General features: G+C 43.7%; 1 protein-coding gene across 6 annotated transcripts in view; it reads right to left on the bottom strand.

The window, feature by feature from the left end:
* Positions 1-248: 248 nt before the first annotated feature.
* The window catches only part of XIAP (X-linked inhibitor of apoptosis), a 61,977-nt gene continuing 39,281 nt past the window's right edge, over positions 249-22,944 (bottom strand). For all 6 annotated transcript variants that reach the window (XM_033944988.1, XM_033944989.1, XM_033944991.1 and 3 more), the window contains exons 5-7: positions 19,849-19,885; positions 13,907-14,107; positions 249-972 (exon numbers count right to left, since the gene is read on the bottom strand). In XM_033944988.1, the coding sequence (XP_033800879.1) occupies positions 779-972; positions 13,907-14,107; positions 19,849-19,885 (432 nt within the window). In that variant the 3' untranslated portion in view covers positions 249-778. The remainder of the gene's footprint in view (positions 973-13,906; positions 14,108-19,848; positions 19,886-22,944) is intronic.

Below are 22,944 nucleotides of genomic sequence, written 5' to 3' on the forward strand. Positions count from 1 at the left end.
CGGCGATGGGACAGGCGGCCGTGATTGCGGCCGCTATACTTATAGCAGCAGGGAGATCCCTTGCTGCCATAAGTATAGCGGCCGCGTCTACTTACAATGTAGACCAGCATTTTGCTGGCATACATTTTAAGCATCTCTTCTTCTACTAGGGAGACGCGTAGGGCTGCCTAGGTTCGCCTAAGGCTCTTAGGCGAGCTTAGGCGTCTTGCGGGCCTCCCTAGGCTTCCGGAGGCACCTTCAATATAGGTGGCCTGCCTGGGGAGCATTTTTTTAAAAAAACGTGCATCCCGATTGGCTGATTAGACAGCTGTAGGACGTCTACAGCTGCCTAAAATCGGGACGCACTTTGGAGAATCAGGGCCTTACTGTACAAGACAAAGAACTACAATTTAACGATATGTTTACTCCTATATGAAGCATGGGGATGTGATCATGTACACCTTTGGGCCAGACATATTGAGCTGTAGGTGGCTAGTTGGGTAGAAGAATGTCAAATACAATGGATTATGGTCAACAGCTTGGAAACAGATTAAATGAAAAGAGCAGGAGAAATGACAGTCTTATAGAAACAACTTAACTACTTATATGTCATCAAATCAATAACAAGAAAAATTCTATAGCAGTGTCAGAGAACTTCATGACAGAATCTTTCAGATTTTTTTTTTTGGGGGGGTTACACCCTTCTTGCTTTCTTTTCCACTTAATCCTGACAGCTTGAATGGTGCATGCTGACTGCATCTACAGAACCTATAGCAAGAAAAGCAATGGGTGTGCCTGATCAGGACATGAAAATCTTCTGTCTTCTCTGAATGATGCAGCAACATATTGGGCACTTATTAATCGCCTCAGCGCAGGCTTCACAAGCAACTAAGTGCCCACATGGGATAAAAACTATGGAGCTGGTCCTGTCCATGCAAATCTTACATTGCTTTTCTTCCTGTAAGCGCCTTAACATCTCCTGGATACTCAGCTCTGGGAACACAAAATGAAAAAAAAAAATGATTATTCATCTAACATTTTACGAGCAGCAAACATTTTATAATTATGGTTTGAACTGGTTTTATATCAACAGGTTTGTTGTAAATTACTCAGGAATACATTATTTCTGGTAATGAACTGTGAAGATGTGAAATTTGTCCAGACACCTTAACTCCCACCCTCATTCCTCTCCTTCCTGGTAAAATCCCCTCTCAAAGCCTCCACTTCTCTGGTAATCTTTTCCTCTTCTAAATATCAACCAAGATTACAGTCCCCTAAAATGTAAAGCTCCTGGAAATGTCCAGCTTTCCCAATTGCTATCCTATTTGTAATATTGCCTAGAAATGTCCACTTATCTTATTTGTTATCTAATTCGCAACTTCTCCTGGAAATATCCAGCTTTCTGATCTCACTTGTAACAAAAAATTGTAACTATCCTGGAAATGTCCAGTTAGCTCTTTTGTAATCCGCCTAGAACTGCAAGGTACAGGCGGAATAGAAGTCACTAATGTAATGTCACCCACTAGGATCAGCTGAGACACTGAGGGACTGATGCAGAAAACCATGCAGTAAACCCGTCCAAACATAGACCAGCTATTTATGTGGCCCGATTTGGCCAATAAACATAGCTGACTAGAGCTTTAAATTGCATGGATAACCGGCACTTATTCGGCTCTGCGCTATTTAACCAGTCAGGAGTCATTTCTGGCCATTGAACAGCACTGAATATTGAGCAGCATATGTCCTGAATTTCAGTCTGCCATCTACTATCCCTTCCTCTCCCTTATAAATCCTATGTACTTGTCCAAAGCTTGCTTTAATTCACATATAGTCTTCACAGAAGCTTTTCTCCTTAACTGTGTAACCCACCGGAAAACAAAACTGAACGTTGTGACTACCGCATAAGAATTCCTTACTCTTAAAATACAATTTCAATATCATATTTTTATTTTCTGCTTTGAACAAAGGAAGCTACTAGAGTGGCTCATTGATTATCATCACCTTGTGAATTCTTTAGGAAGGCTGTTAAATCAGGGAATTACTTTTATCAGCTGAGTCTTCACAGGGTTCCTCAGCTTCAGCAAAGGGCAAAACTTTGCTGGGAATATAATATAAATTTAGAGATGCCTATTCTTTCAAACTATGGGAGTATAAACCTCTGAAAATATTTATGAAGCCAAATTTCTGGGGACAACAGATGTATATCATAGGAAAACTTTAAAACCTGAAGTTTTTATACCAAGCCATATACTCCATTTATTCTAATTTCCTTTGAACCAACAAACAGCACAGTTACTTACCGTAACAGGTGTTATCCAGGGACAGCAGGCAGATATTCTTAACACATGGGTGACATCACCGACGGAGCCCTCGGTACGGACCTTTTTAACTAGAAGTTTCTAGTTGGCCGCACCGCGCGTGCGCGAGTGCCTTCCCGCCCGACGGAGGAGTGCGTGGTCCCCAGTTAGTATAAGCCAGCTAAGAAGCCAACCCGGGGAGGTGGGTGGGACGTAAGAATATCTGCCTGCTGTCCCTGGATAACACCTGTTACGGTAAGTAACTGTGCTTTATCCCAGGACAAGCAGGCAGCATATTCTTAACACATGGGTGACCTCCAAGCTAACAAAGAGGGAGGTGGGATGGTTGGCCATTAGGAAAATAAATTTTGTAACACAGATTGGCCGAAGTGTCCATCCCGTCTGGAGAACGCATCCAGACAGTAGTGAGTAGTGAACGTGTGAACTGAGGACCAAGTGGCCGCCTTGCAGATTTCCTCGATGGGCGTGGAACGGAGGAAAGCTACAGAAGCAGCCATAGCTCGGACTCTGTGGGCCGTGACCGTTCCTTCCAGTGAGAGACCGGCCCGAGCATAGCAGAATGCAATACAGGCAGCAAGCCAATTGGAAAGTGTCCGTTTGGAGACAGGACGACCCAAACGGTTGGGATCGAAAGATAAAAATAGCTGAGGGGATGTTCGGTGAGCTCTGGTACGATCAAGGTAGTAAGCAAGGGCACGCTTACAATCCAGTGTGTGCAACGCCTGTTCCCCAGGATGCGAGTGAGGCTTAGGGAAGAAGACGGGCAACACTATGGACTGGTTGAGGTGAAAAGCCGAGACCACCTTGGGAAGGAATTTAGGGTGGGTACGCAGAACAACCTTGTCATGGTGAAAAACAGTGAATGGTGGGTCAGCAACCAGTGCATGCAGTTCGCTAACCCTCCTGGCAGAGGTGATGGCAATTAGGAAAAGCACCTTCCAGGTAAGAAGCCTGAGCGAAGTAGTGGCAAGAGGCTCAAACGGAGGTTTCATGAGTGCTGAGAGAACCACATTGAGGTCCCAGACGACAGGAGGAGGCTTGAGAGGCGGTTTGATATTGAAGAGACCTCTCATAAATCTGGAAACCAGAGGATGAGCCGTGAGGGGTTTTCCGAGAATAGGCTCATGAAACGCAGTGATGGCACTGAGGTGGACTCTGATGGAGGTAGTTTTGAGGCCAGCATTGGACAGCGAGAGCAAATATTCCAATACAGTTTCCACCGCTAAGGAGGTGGGTTCCTGATGATGCCGGAGACACCACGAGGAGAATCTGGTCCATTTCTGATGGTAACATTGGATGGTGGCCGGCTTCCTGGAGGCGTCCAAGATGAGGCGGACCGGCTGAGATAGGTTCTCTGGAGAGGTCAGCCCGAGAGAAACCAAGCTGTCAGGTGGAGCGAAGACAGATTGGGATGCAGTAGAGACTGATGTTGCTGCGTAAGTAGAGTAGGAAACACAGGAAGGAGAATGGGTTCCCTGGAGCTGAGTTGGAGCAGGAGTGAGAACCAGTATTGGCGAGGCCACCGAGGTGCGATAAGAATCATGGTGGCGTTGTCCTTGCGGAGTTGGACAAGGTCCGCAACATCAGAGGAAGTGGAGGGAAGGCATACAGGAACCGATCCCTCCAGTCGAGCAGGAATGCATCCGGAGCCAGACGGTGAGGAGAGAAGAGTCTGGAACAGAATTGGGGCAGCTGATGGTTGTGAGGTGCTGCAAAGAGGTCCACCTGCGGAGTGCCCCATCGGGCAAAGATGGAGAGCAGAGTCGGAGGGTCCAACGTCCACTCGTGAGGTTGAAGGATGCGGCTGAGATTGTCAGCCAGAGAGTTCTGTTCGCCCTGGATATAGACCGCCCTGAGAAAGAGATTGCGGTCCGTGGCCCAGGTCCAGATGCGCAGAGCCTCCAAACAAAGGGGGCGAGATCCGGTGCCGCCTTGCTTGTTTATGTAGTACATGGCGACTTGATTGTCTGTGCACAGGAGGAGGACTTGAGGGCAGAGAAGATGTTGGAAAGCCTTGAGGGCGTAGAACATGGCTCTGAGTTCCAGGAAATTTATGTGATGACGACGCTCCTGTGGGGTCCAAAGTCCCTGGGTGCGTAGATCTCCTAGGTGAGCTCCCCACGCATAGGGGGACGCATCCGTGGTGATGATCATAGAGTGAGGGGGTAGATGAAAAAGTAGACCCCTGGAAAGATTTGAGGAGTTCAACCACCATTGGAGAGATTGCTGAAGAGATGATGTCACAGAGATGGGATGAGAAAGAAGATCCGTAGTCTGTGACCATTGGTTGGCGAGAGTCCACTGAGGCGTGCGAAGGTGGAGACGTGCCAGAGGAAGGACATGCACCGTCGAGGCCATGTGACCCAGGAGGACCATCATCTGTCGGGCAGGAATGGAGGGATGCATGAGCACCTGACGACAGAGGTGGAGCAGGGTCCGCTGACGATCGGAGGGGAGAAAAGCCCTCATTAGTGTGGTGTCCAGAACTGCTCCAATGAATTGAAGTCGCTGGGTGGGAAGCAGATGCGACTTGGGGTAGTTGATCTCGAACCCCAGGAGGTGGAGGAGAGAGATGGTGTGATGAGTAGCCTGTAGCACAAGTTGAGATGAAGGTGCTTTCACCAACCAATCGTCCAAGTAGGGGAACACCTGGAGGTTGTGAGACCTGAGGAAGGCCGCTACCACTATAAGGCACTTGGTGAAGACCCTGGGTGAGGAAGCGAGGCCGAACGGTAGCACCTTGTACTGATAGTGGTGGTGCAGCACCTGGAACCGCAGGTAGCGGCGAGAATTCTGATTGATGGAGATGTGAGTGTAGGCCTCTTTGAGGTCCAGGGAACATAGCCAGTCGTGTTGAGAAAGAAGAGGGTAGAGCGTGGCAAGGGAGAGCATTCTGAACTTCTCCTTGACCAGACACTTGTTGAGGTCCCTGAGATCGAGAATGGGACGGAGGTCTCCCGTCTTTTTGGGAACCAGGAAGTAGCGGGAGTAGAAGCCCTGACCCCTTTGATCTGGAGGTACTTCTTCGATGGCATTGAGAAGGAGGAGGGATTGAACCTCCCTCAGGAGGAGGGGGGTTTGAGATGAGTGTGAAGCAGACTCTACGGGGAGGTTGTCCGGGGGAAGAGTCTGGAAGTTGAGAGAGTAGCCGTGGCGGATGATGTTGAGGACCCACTGGTCCGACGTGATGACTTCCCAACGGCTGGAGAAAATGGTGAGACGACCCCCGATAGGCTGTGGAAGAGGCAGCGAGGGTGGATGACTGGCTATGCCCTGGAGAGAAGAGTCAAAAGGGCTGGGATTGTTTAGCAGGCTGAGGAGGCTTAGAGGATTGAGTGGCCTGAGATCGAGCCTGGGCATGGTGCTGCTGTTGACGGGGTCGCCGAGATTGTTGGGGAGGCGGATTGAGCGGCCTGGCTGAGAACCTCCGCTGGTAAGATGATTGAGGCCGATAGGGTCGGGCAGGCGGAGCCTTCTTTTTCGGCTTGATCAGGGTGTCCCACCTGGTTTCATGGGCCGAGAGTTTCTGGGTGGTGGAATCCAGTGACTCTCCAAAGAGTTCATCTCCGAGACAGGGGGCGTTGGCCAACCGATCCTGGTGGTTGATGTCCAGGTCGGAGACTCTGAGCCAGGCTAAGCGACGCATGGCTACGGCCATGGCAGAGGCCCGAGAGGTGAGCTCGAAGGAGTCGTATATTGAGCGGACCATATATTTGCGCATTTGGAGAAGGCCAGAGATGTGTTGTTGGAATAGCGGGACCTTGCGCTCAGGAAGGTACTTCTGGAGGGCAGACAGTTGTTGGACCAAGTGTTTCAGATAGAAGGAAAAATGGAAGGAATAGTTGTTTGCCCTGTTGGCAAGCATGGCATTCTGGTAAAGCCTCTTGCCAAACTTGTCCATGGTCTTACCTTCTCTGCCAGGAGGGGTAGAGGCATAGACACTGGAGCCCTGAGTCTTTTTTAAGGTGGATTCCACTAGAAGGGACTCATGGGGCAATTGAGACTTGTCGAATCCAGGAATAGGAATGACACGGTAAAGGTTGTCCAGTTTACGGGGAGCTCCCGGTACCGTGAGGGGATTTTCCAAGTTTTTGTAGAACGTTTCCCGTAGGATGTCATGCACGGGAAGCTTGAGGAACTCCTTAGGAGGTTGCTCAAAGTCTAAAGCCTCTAGAAAGGCTTGAGATTTTTTTGAGTCAGATTCTAGGGGAAGGGACAGGGCAGCAGACATTTCTCTCAGAAATTTAGAAAATGAGGACTGCTCTGGTTTAGAGGTGGCATCGGGTGCCGATGGTTCCTCATCAGATGAGGAGGGATCCTCCTCGGTACCGAGAGGAGTTTCCTCCCATAAGTCAGGGTCCCTGACCTCTGGTGCATGTCGAGACACCGGGGTGGAGGGCGCGGTATGGCGAGTCTTGGACAAAGACTTTCCAGAGCGCACCGAAACGGTACCAGGGGAGGACGACCGGCGTCGATCTCGGTCCCGAGAAGAATGCCGTACCGCCTGGTGCCGAGGAGGATCCAATGTGGCCTGAGAATGAACCACCGGATCGCCATGAAGTTGTTGGGCCGAAAGGATCGGCATGGAGGTGTTCACCGGTACCGAAGGGGTGGACACCGGGGGCTCGGGCCGGTCTGGTACCGGAAGGAGCGGTGCCAGGATAGTGGGCAACAGTTGTTCAAGTTGTTTCTTCAACTGCTCCTGGAGTTGAGCCTTTAAGATGGCCGAGATACGGTCATCTAGGGGTGGCATCGGAACCGCTTTCTTTTTCTTCGGTTCCTTGGATGCCGCTCCACGCCCCGGCGATGAGGAGGCCGATGACGAGGCACTCACCGAGATCGGGGCGGAGCGTTTGCGGGACCGGTGCGATGCCGGTAGGGACGGTGTCGCCACCGTAGCTGGAGGGCGCTCGAGGGAAGAGGAAGGCTTCTTAGCCGGCTTACCAGGCGCCAGCGACGCCGATGTGGGGTCGGTCGGTGTCGAGGTCGACGGTGCCGATTTTTGAGGTACCGCCGTTGAAGGTGAGGAGTCCATCGCCGACTCGGTGCCGAAGAGAAGAGTTTGTTGAATTCTTCGGTTTTTAAGGGTTCTCTTTTGAAGAGTAGCACAGCGGGTGCAGGAGTCCGCCCGATGCTCCGGACCCAGACACTGCAAACACCAATTGTGTGGGTCAGTTATGGAGATCGGGCGTGCACACCGCTGGCACTTCTTAAAACCGACCTGCGGGGGCATGAAGGGGAAGATAGCCTCTGCAAAATCGAAGCCCGAGGCCTGTATACTGGCAACAGGCCCCGCCGGGGCAAAAACGAAAGAAAAAAGGCGAAAAAGCAAAGTTTTTTTTTTTTTTTTTTGCAAATCAAAGAAAAATAAACCCGAAGGTAAAGAGAGAAAAAATAAGGAAAAAAGCGCAAGCGGGAAGGCAAAAAAGTGGTTTCAACGGCCGTTGAAAAAACACACGCGTCTTCTTCGCTCCGCGGAAACGAAGAAACTGGGGACCACGCACTCCTCCGTCGGGCGGGAAGGCACTCGCGCACGCGCGGTGCGGCCAACTAGAAACTTCTAGTTAAAAAGGTCCGTACCGAGGGCTCCGTCGGTGACGTCACCCATGTGTTAAGAATATGCTGCCTGCTTGTCCTGGGATAATATCCCTAATAGTTGATATTCCTGTAGCATGCAAGCTCTTTATTTTAAAATCAGTACTGTACAAACCGAAGGAACTGCTTTCTGTTTTGAGAGCAGCTAATTGTGGTTCAACGCCCAGGCCAGATGGTACTTCTATGAGTTCTAAATGAGGGTTATAGAGCAGCCGGTTCTTTTCCCCTTCATGCTAATGAGGTATACGTTAGTTCAATTCCAAAGCCTTGCGGACGCCCGGACACACCAGCATTTTTTGGCCCATTTCTTTATTTAAGTTCAAACAGTTTTTATTGATGACAACAAAACCACATAACAGCAGTACACCAAAGTACATCCAATAACCATAATACAACTAATATAACAGAGAACCAGTCATCAATAATAATAATAATAATAACAGTTTATATACCGCAATACCGTGAAGTTCTATGCGGTTTACAAATCAACAGTTTCATAACTCTAAATCCCCTACACCATCCGTCCCTAACCCCCTCCCCCCCCCAATACCAGTCCCAGAACACTACTCCAAATCCCCCAGGAACATGTCAGAATTCGTTAAGCAAAATACTGTGTCCTCAGGGACGCAACTGCCCCAAATAAGACCCCCAGGTTTTCAGATAGCACTGTCTCCCCTTCCACTTCCCAACTGGCCAGCTGGTGACGCAAATTTCACCAATGCCAATAGGAGGGAACGTCAGCAGATAGCCAGCTTTGCAAAATGCACTTACGTGCCAAACTCATTTTACAACAAAGCAGAATGGAAGCAGCGGACAAACTCACAAATGATCTGGGGATATCCAAAATCAACTGAGAAACAGTACCCTCAATAAGCCTCTTAGTCACCCTTCACATAAAGCCCACCACTCTACGCTAATATTGTTGAATTGATGGGCAAGCCCAAAAAGCATGCTCTAAAGCAGACATGGGCAACTCTGGTCCTTGAAGGCTGGAATCCAATTGGGTTTTCAGGATTTCCCCAATTAATATGCATGAAATCTATTTGCATGCACTGCTTTCAATGCATATTCATTGGGGAAATCCTGAAAACCCGATTGAATTCTGGCTCTCGAGGACCGGCGTTGCCCATGTCTGCTCTGAAGTGTTGCTGGCTTACCCACATTTCAAGCATAAATCAGATTCAATATCTCCATTATGATAAAATTGATGCTGAGTGAAATAACCTCACCAACATTTTATAATAACATGCACACTGAATCAAGGCATGAAGATCCCACTGTGACAGATCAAGGTCCAGATTAATCCCCCAATGAGTACTATAGCCACTGAGATCCCTGTTAGGCTGCAGCCCACTCGGCAACTGATAGAGATTCAACACCAAATACAGACCCTCTCCCTCCAGAGCAAACAGCTGGCATAAAGTATCCCCCATATGCATACTCAGGCACGACTGCTCCAAAGATGCCCAGTAGCGACGTAACTGGCAATAAGCAAACCGATCCTGTAGTGCTTCAAAGCGCAAAAGCTCCCCATCCTCCTGGATCACATGCTCCAACCCTTGTAGCACCCAATCCCCAAACGCTTTATTCTCCAGTACCAGCCTAAAAGCGACATTCCAACACAGGGGCAACAGATCTGTCACCTTGGAGTCACCCCCCCCCCCAGTAGTCGAATCAGCCACCGCCATACCCCCTGCAAAGGCTGCAACAACACACTATCCCTCACGGACTAAATGTAACAACGTGAAGATGTGGTACCGGGCAAAATACGCACGTTCCAAAAGCACCGAGTCCATTTCTTTATTTCATGTAGATCTAAAGGTTCTTTCTAAAATCTTGGCTGACCGCCTAGCTCAGCATCTACCCTCAGTGATCCACGATGACTAGACAAGCTTTGTAAAGGGGAGGCACTTGGTTCTTACGATCAGGAAGCTGATATTGGCGATGGAATGTTGCCAACAATGTGAGGTCCTGGCTATTCTAGTTAATTTGGATGCTGAAAAAGCTTTTGATAAGGTGATCTGGCAGTTTTTGTTTTCTACCTTGGAGTATGTAGGGATCTCAGAGAGTTATCTGGAGGCAGTTAAAGCTTTGTATGCCAATCTACAGGCCTCGCTAATGGCTCTTTCACGCAGACCTTTTTCATACAGGTGCGCACCCACCAAGGGTGTCTGCTCTTGCCTCTATTATTTTGCAGTTGATGGAACCTTTCTTGTGTATGATCTGTTCGGAAGAAGCTATCCTTAGGGTCATAGTTACCGGATGTATACTTAAAGTGTTAGTCTTTGCTGACTATACCCTTACAGCTTCTGAATATTCCTTAGATACTCTTCTTGGGATGGCATGAGAATATGACACCCTTTCTAGATTTAGAATACATGCTCAGAAGTCCAAGCTGTTGCCAGTGTTAGCGCAAGTTAGAGAAAGATGTTGGGGAAGCTTTCCATTGGCGTGGGCTGGGGATATATTAAAATACATGGGTATTCTGAGTCCAGCTCGGCTCCCTGAACTCTAGCGAGTGAATGTGCAGCCCCTTTTACAGGACACTTTACATAAACTGGCATTGTGGCAATCACTTTCCATCTCACTATTAGGTTCAGCCCATCTGTACATCATGATAATTTTGGGGTAGTTGTATAAATTTCAAACGTTACCTGTGTGTCTTCGATGGAGAGACAAGGCACAACTACATAGAATGCTTCAGAAATGTCTGTGGTGTGGTAAAAAAGCTAGGCTCATTGTGTGAAAAGTGATGTTACCCAGGGACAAAGGGGGGCTGGGCTTATTGAACATTAGATATCTGATGATAGCTAGTCACATGAGACATGTAAATGACCGGCATCGCAATTCTACTATGTTTTCTCGCACTGAGGTGGAAACGCAGCTATATTCCTCATTACATTTTAATGCCCTCTTGCATGCTCCTCCAGCTCAGCTGTTGGTGCGTCTTAAAGACTGTATCTTGGTATGCCAATATTTGAAACTGTCCCCTCATATAATTCCTTTCCTTTCCATAAGGAACAACCTGGACCTTTTGCCAGGCACTGACAATAAGAGATTTCTTGACTGGGAGAGGAGGGGCGTTCGTTACCTCTGTCATGTTCTGACCTCAGAACATGATGAAACAATAGTTGTAGGTCCACAAAAGATTTTCATCTCAGAAGTAAGGATACCTTTGCCTACCACCAACTGCATCACTATTTGAGCTCACTACCGAAGAAACATTTGACAGAGGAGAAACAGGAGTGCTCGTCATTCTTCTATTCTCTTGGTTCACTAAGTAAAGTACCTCTTCGACGTCATCACTCTGCCAATCAGGAAGGTTGCACCCCTGATTTCTTACCAGCTGCTAGCGGAGACCTGGTCCGAGGACTTGCAATCTGTCATACCAGAATCTCTCTTGAGATCCTATGTCACTTATTCTTGTACTATTCCAGATGGCTCCCTTCTGTGGGAAATACAATACAAATTCTTCCTGTGATTGTGTATTTCACTGTGCCAAGCTTATGTGGCTTCATACAGAGTTTTTGACTCTTGTCCTAAATGTCAAGCGGTTTGGGTGACACTGGGCCATATGTTCTGGCATTGTTCAGCTACTTGGTCATCAATAATAGCATTTATACGGCAGAATTGGAAATGTCGATTGGCGGAGCCCCTTGCTCTCCTGTTTAGGGCTCCTGGCAGGACACAGCCTCTCTCTAAAGGCTTGCAAAGGTTCCTTCATAAAGCTGTGACAGTGGGGAAAAGAGTGATCCTGCTCGCCTGGTTGACTCATGATGCACCACTGTGGACTGCATGGTGTACTCATATGATATTGCTATTGACACTGGAATGGCAAGGCATTCAATCCATATCTCCTCTAAAGATCAACTGTTCCAACAGGCTTGGGAATCTTTCTGGGACTTTGTGTTACATGTTGAACTGAGCAGAGTTCTGAACTTTGTTTAACGCCGGTCTGTGGTCATTGTTTTGAATTTCCATGGATGTGCAGAGCAGGTTTTCAGGGGGTGGGTTCGGGAGGTTGGGTATGGGTTGGGCAGCGATTTAAACATTGTTTGTAGGACCTGTACTGCACTTGCTTCTTTCTGCTTTATTGCTGTTAAGTTAGTCATTCCTCTTACGTCTCTTGAATGTTGTTGTGCCTTCTCATTTCCAATTGAAACAAACATTGTTATGATCTAGAATGGCACATTATGTTCCTATTGTAGCCTAAGAATTTTGGATACTGTCAAATATTTTTTGATCTCTAAATTAAATCAATTTAATAGGAGGGTAGCAATTTTCTCATATCAGAAAGCTGTAGTACACCAGTGAGGTTTGTCTTGTTGGAAAGGATCTGGACTAGTTACTAAACTGTAATACAAACCCACATTTAAAAATATACCATGTGATCTTTATTGAAGTTAAACTTAGCACAGTGGAACTTAACCCAGTCCTCATCTAGCCAGTGAGGTTTCAAAACACCCATCATCAATATGCATACAGTGGAGATACTACATGCAAATATATCTCATGCATATTCATTATGGATATCCAAAACACCTGACAGGCTAGATGTGTGCTAGGGATTGAGTTGAGAACACCAGGATTAGTGTGTAAGAATATCAACAAAATCAAAATATGAAGTGGGGGAAAAAATGCACTCTGGACAGTTGCGCAAATTGAATATCTGACTAAACTTAAAAAAAATAAAAAATACCAACATGTATTCCAGCTGTCTAAAAGCAATTTTATTCTAATTACATAATTTTATCCGATTGGAAGACATTGTTTTATTATTGTATTTTCATATTTTTTTCTTTACTTTTTATTCATATGTTCAACTATTCTGTCTACTTGTTCCCACTACCCTGTTTTTTCTCGACTTCATGATATTGCAACACCTCTCTGTGTTGCTAGAAGAACCTTGTCTACCATAAAACAGAATCTATTGTGAAAATATTGCTCAACAGTGTGTGTGTATAAATTGAAGAGCTTAGTTCCAAAACCTAATGTGAAAAGCTGTTTACCACACAATTTTGTTTTCGCCGAATTATCATACAACTTAATAATTGCATTTTACTCCAAATTTCACACATCCTATCTATGAAGGAAGCCAGTTTCTGGAATAAGCCTATTTTTAACAGGTTTTGGAAGTAAGGGGCCCATGCAGAAAGCCACATAATAGCGCCATTGACCACACAGTTTCTACCACAAGGTCTCTACAAAACATTAGCAGCAGTGTGCAGTATTTAATAAGTATGCAAATGACTGCTGCATTAAAATCATGGCAGCAATCTACAGCGAATTGAAAAATGTTATCCAACCTGTCAGTCTGCGGGCAGTGATTGGCTCAAGCACTGACAAGTAGGGTGGCATTTGGTGGGGGGAGGCAAATAAGCAAGGCAATTCAAACTGACCACCTTTCCCCCTAAAAATAAAGTTTCCCTGGTGTCTTGGCATCCTTCTTGCTCTCCCTGAATTAAATAAAGAGTCCCTGGTGTCTTATGGGAAGCCACTCTTGACCATTCACTGAGGCTCCCAGACCCTTGTACCTTGAGAGAAGCAGGAGCGATACCCACTGGTTCCTGCTTCCAGCAACATCTCCAAAATAGTGGTGCCCTGACCCACGCGGTGCAGCCTGGGACACAATGGGCCAGGCCAGTTTGCCATATAAAGGAATTTTTCTGGGGAATTAAAAAGCTGCAGAAGACAGGTAAAAATGCTCCCCTTAACCCTTTCATGCTGCCTCAGACTGGACAGAGAAGCTTATAGCCTGTTTAGTAATGCAGAGAAAACTATAGCAATGCAGAGAAACTAATAGCCTGTTTACCTTGCATTTAAATCTGCTGTTTGGCGATATCTATCACAAGTTAATTTTGGCACTAAACCCTCTTCTGCATCTTGTGGTCCATAATGAGCACGTAGATTGCTTGTTAACCTTGCACTGTGGCCCCTAAGCTCTTGAGCTGATCAATGCTTTGACACTCATTTGTTTGAAAGATGTTAAATAATTATATGTATTTAAATGTCACCTGCTGCAGGGGTGCTCTCTTTAGCTTTATTCTGTCTACGACTGCTCTGAGCTTCCACCAAGTCTGCCACAAGGACTTCAACTGACTTATAGTTTTCTCCTGTTGTCTGTAACTTCTTTGCCATGATGTCTTTTATTTCGCTCACTTCGAAACCCATTTGTAAGGCTTCTTGTATCAAAGGGTTCTGCAAGATGGCATCATCTGAAATAAAGTATCAGGAAAATATGAACTTTATTAGGAGAGAGTTTTCTTATAGATTTGATTGTTTTACATGAAATGTGCATTTGTTCTTCTTCAATGGCTATTGCAAACAATTCTCACTCAAAGTCTTTTAAAGTGATCTTACATTCCCTAAAAGACCCTTTTATGACCTGAAAGTAGTTTTTCCCGGGTCAGCAAGAACCAAAGCTGAGAATCTGGTCCCATCTCCTCTTTTATGCACTCTCTTTTGCATCTTTTTACTCAGACATTCCCCCTTTCTCCATAGCCCTTGCAACATCCCCTGTTTTGCCCTCTCAATATTGCTCTTGCTTCTAGCGTAGCTTACTAGGATGACCATGACAGTTCAGTTCTCTAGGCCAGTGTTTCTCAATCTTTTCAAGCCAAGTACCCCCTAAGCCTAACAAATATCAACTGAGTACCCCCGCCCAAGCTCCGCCCCATAATAATAATTGTAATGCAATTTCTTCTATCCATTTTTCATATGCACACAATACAATCTTAATACATAATGATAATCCCGGAGGATTGGAAGATAGCCAACGTTACGCCCATCTTCAAAAATGGATCAAGAGGTACCCCGGGAAACTACAGACCGGTGAGTCTGACCTCGGTTCCAGGGAAAATGGCGGAAGCACTGATAAAAGAAAGTATCGATGAACATTTTGAAAGAAACGAACTTCTGATAACCAGCCAACATGGTTTCTGCAAGGGGAGATCGTGTCTAACGAACTTATTGCACTTCTTTGAAGGAATCAACAAACGGATGGACAAAGGAGACCCCATAGACATCATATATCTAGATTTCCACAAAGCCTTTGACAAGGTGCCCCTTGAACATGGAAACTGAAGAACCATGGGGTGGAAGGAGATGTACACAGATGGATCAGAAACTGGTTGGCGGGTAGAAAACAGAGGGTAGGAGTGAAGGGCCACTACTCGGACTGGAAGAGGGTCACGAGTGGTGTCCCGCAAGGCTCGGTGCTTGGGCCGCTGCTATTTAATATATTTATAAATGATCTAGAAACAGGGACGAAGTGTGAGATAATAAAATTTGCAGACGACACCAAACTATTTAGTGGAGCTCGGACTAAAGAGGACTGCGAAGAATTGCAAAGGGACTTGAACAAACTAGGGGAATGGGCGATGAGATGGCAGATGAAGTTCAATGTTGAGAAATGTAAAATATTACATGTGGGAAGCAGAAATTCGAGGAACAACTATACGATGGGAGGGATGTTATTGAATGAGAGTACCCAAGAAAGAGACTTAGGGGTAATGGTGGACATGGCAATGAAGCTGACGACACAGTGCGCAGCGGCTGCTAAGAGAGCGAATAGGATGCTAGGTATAATCAAGAAGGGTATTACAACCAGAACGAAAGAAGTTATCCTGCTGTTGTATCGAGCGATGGTGAGTCCGCATCTGGAGTACTGCATCCAATATTGGTCGCCGTACCTTAAGAAGGATATGGCGTTACTTGAGAGGGTTCAGAGGAGAGCGACACGTCTTATAAAGGGTATGGAAAACCTTTCATACGCTGAGAGATTGGAGAAACTGGGTCTCTATTCCCTGGAGAAGAGGAGACTTAGAGGGGATATGATAGAGACTTACAAGATCATGAAGGGCATAGAGAGAGTAGAGAGGGACAGATTCTTCAAACTTTCGAACAATAAAAGAACAAGAGGGCATTCGGAAAAGTTGAAAGGGGACAGATTCAAAACGAATGCTAGGAAGTTCTTCTTTACCCAACGTGTGGTGGACACCTGGAATGTGCTTCCAGAGGACATAATAGGGCAGAGTACTGTACTGGGGTTTAAGAAAGGATTGGACAATTTCCTGCTGGAAAAGGGGATAGAGGGGTACAGAAAGAGGATTACTGCACAGGTCCTGGACCTGTTGGGCCGCCACGTGAGCGGACTGCTGGGCATGATGGACCTCAGGTGTGACCCAGCGGAGGCACTGCTTATGTTCTTAACCACAAAATTATAAAAACACAACGCACACTATACGCAAAGAAAATGTTAATCATCATTTATATTTGGGTTTTTTTTCAAAGAGGTCAAGACAGATGACTTTAAAATATGCAATGTCACTTCAGTAACAACTATAGAAAAATAGACAAATATAGTGCAAAAATAGACAGCAGATATAAATTCTCAAAACTGACACATTTTGATCACTAAATTGAAAATAAAATCATTTCTCCTACTTTTGTTGTCTGGTGATTTCATGAGTCTCTGGTTGCACTTCCTTCTGACTGCGTATCCAATATTTTTTTTCTTTCTGCCTCCTGCATGCTTCCTGTCCTCCAGACCTCATTCCATTCCCCAACCAACATCTCTCTCTGTCCCTCCATGAGTCCAACTTTTCTTCCTTTCTCAACCCTCAGATCATTTTTCATCACTGCCCATCAGCCCCATTTCTCCTTCTCTCACCTCTCTCCAATACCATGCCACATCTCATCCTCCATCACTATGCCCAACATGCCTCCCCTTGTATCCCCTTCAATCTATCCCTCTGTTCCATCTCCACCACCCATCTTCAACATTTCTCCCTCTCATTCTTCTATTCCCTATGCATCTCTACCTCACTCCTCTCTATCTATGCCCAATTTTCTTCTTCCTTCCCCTTGTGCACCATCTCTTTCCCTCTCACTCACACACTCAGGCCCAACAATTGTCCCTTTCTATTTCCTCTCTCCCTTGTGCCCCATGTTTATGCCCCCTCCCTTCCTTCTGTGTCCCGAGTTCGTGCCTCCTCCCCCTCACTGCCTACAAGCCTTTGTCCCACCCCCTTCCTTCTCCCCCAAAGCTGACCCGCGCCACAGCCTGCCTGCCTGCCCACCCCCCACTGAAGCCGCCGCCGATTCCTCTCTGAGAAACACTGATCTAGGCTACATCCTGCTGCTCCTCATGCCCAGTATGCTGTGTTTTGAACTGTGTGGGAGACTACAGTACAAAGTAATTCATTCCAAGGACAATCTTTGGCTGCAGACTCTTTCGAGAAGCCTCTGATCTTGGGTCCTAAAATCTAGCTCCCTCATTATAAAAGTTTAGTGTCCATATATAAAAGCCATCTCTTATCTTAATGCAGTAAAGCATATTCCTTTTGGTCTGATATCTAGTTTAAAATTTCTTAAATGCTACAACTTTCAGAACCACTTGGCTTCAAACATATTATTTGGAAATCTCTTTGGAGACAATTCTTTCCGACAATGAAGCTGCACTATTTGATTTCTTAATATCTGTAGCTTTAAAGTTGATAGCCCAGCACTGAAAGGATAATTCACACTTATTGATTTTTATATGGGGGAACACAGTTTTACTTTATAGGAAATATGAAGACATTTTTTCAAATCTTTACCTTTATCTTGTCATCATCACCATAAATGGAAACTACTAGATGGTTATCAAAAAGTTTTCCTCTGTCATGCTTATAGTGTATAAGCTAATGCTATCATTTGAGCTTCCTCGTGTATACCTTTGTTAATTTACTTCATAATTTAACTGTTTATTCATCTGTCATCTTTCTTGATAGTGGAAGATCCTATTTAGACTTGTTATATTTCTGTTATATTTTGAACTCAACTACTAGGGATATGAATTTGAATATTCTGTGATAATATAACTAATCACCTTCTAATATCACAGCTCTAAAGTATTTAAAATGTTCTATAAATAAATAAAACATACAAATATAGTGTTGTGTAAAGTGCTCAGACCCTACAACCATACTTTGTTCAGTATTATCACTCAATTGTGGTCGCCAATGGGACCATCATTGCTTTCTTTACAGTCCCTCACCTCCCTAAGTCACTGTTCTAAAATCCATGTAAGTCCTCATATAATGGTAACTTATCTGAAGTTATTGATGGGAAGCCAGTTGTTGATTGCTTGGCAGCCACAGATTAAACCCTTGAAAGTGCTGGTGCTCTTGTTAAAAACAACTACATATCATACTTAGAAACCGAGCCCCTCGACTCGAGTTTCGTGTCCTTCTTCAGGAGAGGTCTCTGATAAGATACTATAAAATAAAATAATAAAATAAAGTGAAATAAATTAAATGAATCTCCCAACCTTGTCTCTAAGTCAATCTAACCCTATTGTATTAATTATTCTCACTGAAACTTTTCATTCTACCTTTTGTAAACTGCTTAATAAACTTCTAAACTTTAAAGTGTGACATACCTTCTCACGGCTGCTACTAACCTGGAAGGAACTAAATCCAGGCCATGAATGAGCTTGAAACCATAACCGCCCACTTTAAAGCCTTCCCCCTTAGTGAAATTCAGAATGACGCTTATCGCATCATCTCATTGTCTAGACTATACTACTTGGGCCCATAAGGATATTATAATTGGAACCAGTCAATTTCAGCATTTAGATCCTGTGGGGTTAATGTGGACCAGTTAAAAATGAATTCATGTTCCTTGAGGGACAACAGATTTGTTAAGGTTTGTAAAGTCACGCGCTTGGAAGAGGACCGTATATCTGAAAGCGTCTGTGGTATGTTCCATTTCTAACCAATGGGAGACTATTGGAGCTGCGACCCGACTTCTCAGCATGATATGTAGTTGTTTTTAACTAGAGTACTCATAGAGCACCAGCACTTTCAGGGTTTAATCTGTGGCCGCCGAGAAATCAATAATGGGCCTCCCATAAATAACTTCAGATAAGTTACCATTATATGAGGACTTATATGGATTTTAGAACGGTGACTTAGGGAGGCAAGGGATGATGGTCCCATTGGCAACCACAGTTGAGTGAAAATATTGAACAAAGTATAGTTGTAGGGTCTGTGCACTTTACACAACACTATATTTGTATGTTTTATTTATTTATTTATAGAACATTTTAAATAATTTAGATCTGTGATATTGGAAGGTGATTTGTTAGATTTTGAAGAAATATTTCAGTTACCATTATTATATAATGTACATTACATTGTATTTTAATATGAACATTTTCAATACAAATTATTTCACCCAAAAAAAAAAAAAGTACCACACTAGGGAGGACCGATGTTTGCACAGAGGTACCTTCTATCGTATATTGTGGTCCTGTCCGGTTGTTTTTTCTTTTTGGGAGAAGCTTATATGTCAGCTTAAAGAGAATACAATCTGTGCCATGTCCCTTGTGAGCAGATTGTTGTTCGTTACATCATAAAATAGTAGGTATTTCCAAAGGAATACATAAGTTGGCAACACATACGTTTACGGCTGCCAAGACTATAGTGGCACAACATTGGAAAAAACTGGATACTCCATCCTTGGAACTGGTCTATAGAAAAATCAATTATTGCTTGATGTCTCAATTGATGGCTTGGAAATATGGAAGGATTGTTTATTTTCTTAAGACTTGGGATGTATAAACAGACTGGAGAGCACAAATACTTGCTGGAAGGACCTCTTCAGTGATGAGCTTAATTTTGGGACCACATGCTTCTTAATGTATAATTGGGGATGGGGGAATGCTATTTTCTTTTTGTCTCTAATCAAAAAAGTGTCTTGAGAAGCTGTATTGGTTGTGTATAATAATAATAATAATAATATAATAATAACTATTTTTCTATACTGCCATAGTCAGACGACTTCTAGGCGGTTCACATCGAATGAAGGCTGGACATTCAGCGAATTACAAATGTGAGAGGGGAATGTGTATAGTTTAGTCTGCATTGTTTTCTAAATAAAGAGTTAAAAAAATAAACTACATTATTATTACCTTTGGCCAACGATGGTCTGTCTTCTGTAGCTTCAGTCTAAAACAAATGAAATATTTTTTCTAGTTACAAAATGAACAATTTTACTATTTCTTCCTTGGTGATAAAACAGTGTCCTATGTTAATAGCAGTTGCCGGAGTTTGTTGATACCAAGTGGAAATCAGTATTAGCTTTGGGTTATATTGATGTTCCACACCACCCCTTCACTTTCCTCTTTTAATAACCACATTTATTAAGTGTACACTCAGTCTGTAGCCCTCTAGAGGAAAACAAACATGCTACAAATGTATACTCCACAGAGCAAATAGCAGCTTTTTTAATACACTTACATTCCACTGGTCACTGGACAAACGCCCAAGTTCCTCCAATAGAACTTTGTACGAAGGGACAACACTTTAGTAGAAACCACTATATTACAAGGATTTGGTTTTAAGATTTAAATTACTGACCTTTTCTAGATTTAAACATAAAACAAGTTACATTCTCATACACAAATTCATTCCTTACCCATTTGGATTTACAATTCCAATTCTACTGGAGCCAATGGAGGTTCAAGTGACTTAACCAGTCATAAGGAGTGCCACTGGGAAAAGCAGCATTTGTTTTTTTTATTCTTTATTGATTTTTAAAACTGATAAAGTGCAAACAAATATACATTCATTATATAGTATCACAGTACTTATATTCTTACAGACAGTTAAAACATCTTAACCCCACCCATCCCCTCTCCATTCCCTCCCTCCCTACCTGGATGTGTGCAGAAATCAAAGAAAACCCAGAAATTCAGGAATCAATCTATTGTCTGACAAAAACCTCTAATGGATTCCATATCTCCTTAAATCTTTTACTAGCTCCCAATTGTTCTGAAATCATCCTTTCATATCTGTAATACTGACAAAGAGTTTCCCACCAAAAAGTAAAGTTCAATCTGTCCCAGTTCTTCCAATTTCTCGTTATTAACTGCATGGCCACCCCTGTCATAATCAGAAGAAGTCTACATTTATGTGTCAATTGGATTCTTGGATTTCAGCAATGTCCCATATAGAACAGTTTGTGACTTATTTTACCAACTTTGGTTCTGAGAACCACCGTCAGTTTAAGGGATTTGAAACCGAGAGTACCCCATTTTTTGTTTTTGTTTAGTATATTCCTTTGGGATACCATCGTTTGAATCTATACATAAGAACATAAGCATCGCCTCTGCTGAGTCAGACCATAGGTCCATCGTGCCCAGAAGCCCGCTCCCGCGGCAGCCCTCCAGGTCAAAGACCTGTTAGTGATCTTTTACATACAACATTTTGCCTTGAATAGTATCCCTCTAACCATACCCCTCAATTCCCCTTTCCTTCAGGAATTCGTCCAATCTCTTTTTGAACCCCAAGTAATTGGGGAATTCAAATAGAACCATGTCATAAGACAATGGTATCGAGACACTGAGTACCATATTAATTTTTCCCCATATTGATTTCCAAAAATTGAATATCAACGGACAATAGAATAAAATATGATCTAATGTCCATACATCAAGATGACAGTGCCAGCATCTATATAACAAAAAGAACCAGGTTTGTCTCATAGATGCTGACGCTGTACATCTCATTCTCCAAGTCCAAATCCGTGGCCATTGCATAGCAGAAATACTCTGTTTTGTTTCTATGCTCCAAATGTCTCTCAAACTTGTTTTAGGTTTTTTTGTCAAATATTCAAATATTAATTTGTACAACTTGGAGGCCTGATGCCCTTGAAAGTCTGGAAACATAGACCCGGCAAGCTGTACTGATTTTTTAAGTTGCGCCAGTCAGTGAACCCATTCTGAATGGCCTGTTTCAACTGCAACCATTTATAACCTTGAGACTTTGATATACCAAATGATTGTTGTAACTGTAATAAATTTACCATTTTCTCATTCAGAATTACATCATTTAAGGTACGAATGCCTGCCTGCAACCAATGTTTCCAGAGGATTTTAGACTCGCCGATTTGTACCATGGAGTTTAACCATAGGGATTGACAGTTGGTTTGCTGTATCGGAATAGGAGTTAAAGCATCAATGAATTTTAACGTCACCCAAGTTGAACGAAGTATAATATTGTCCTTATATATTCTGGGAAGCTTGATACTCAATATATGGCTGAGATGAAGTGGGTCCACGCAATTCCACTCCAGATGGCTTCAATTAAATAACACTCGGGTCAAGCTCAAACCTATCTTATCCACATATCCAAGCAACCACCATAGTTCAAACAAATGTCCTCTTTACATTTGTCTTCTCAATCATTAATAGTTGTTCATTTAAAGAACCAAGGCCTCAGACACACCTCCTCCTTCGATAATAACTTATCTGGCAGGAATATAGGTGTATGGTTCTCCTCACTGGTCTCAATTCATTTAACTTATTTTCAAAATTGTTTTAAATTCATTAATTAATTTTTTAGAAGTATTTTATAAATAGTTAATAGTTTTATAAATGGTTATAAATTAATCTTCTGATGAATTTCATACTTAACTTAAATTCATCATTCAACACAACTGGGAGTTAATGATCCAACATGTTTCGCAAAAAATTTGCTTTATCAAGGATCCCCCCCGTGCCGCTAACGTCATCCGAGTCATCTTGAAGCTTGGACTAAGGATCATTTATTATACTATTGTCCCTTGATACTTAAATTTTGGAGGTCCATATGGGATCAAGTGAACAACATATTGGAAAATCCAGTGGCATTAATATGACACCATTTTATTTGGTACATTGATGAGAGCTAAAGCCAAACATCTAATAGAAATAACAAACTTCTATTTATAATGACAGGGGTTACCATACAGCTCATTTTAAGGAATTGGAAGAATTGGGATCGATTAAGTTACAATTTTTGGTGGGAATCGCTGTGTTACATTTTAAAAATGGAACGTTTCATGGCTATACAGGAAGGGCGTTACAGAAAGTTTATGGATGTTTGGGAGCCATTGGTGAAATTCTGTAAGGAAGAATAATTGATTTTATTTTATAGGCTTGTAAACATACACATCCAGGGTGGGTTGGGGTTGTTGGAGAAGGGAGTTGCATTGGAACTTTATTCAGGGTATACATGGATAGTTT

Source organism: Geotrypetes seraphini, chromosome 5 (assembly GCF_902459505.1).
Source record: "Geotrypetes seraphini chromosome 5, aGeoSer1.1, whole genome shotgun sequence".
In the NCBI taxonomy this organism is placed as follows: Eukaryota; Metazoa; Chordata; class Amphibia; order Gymnophiona; family Dermophiidae; genus Geotrypetes; species Geotrypetes seraphini.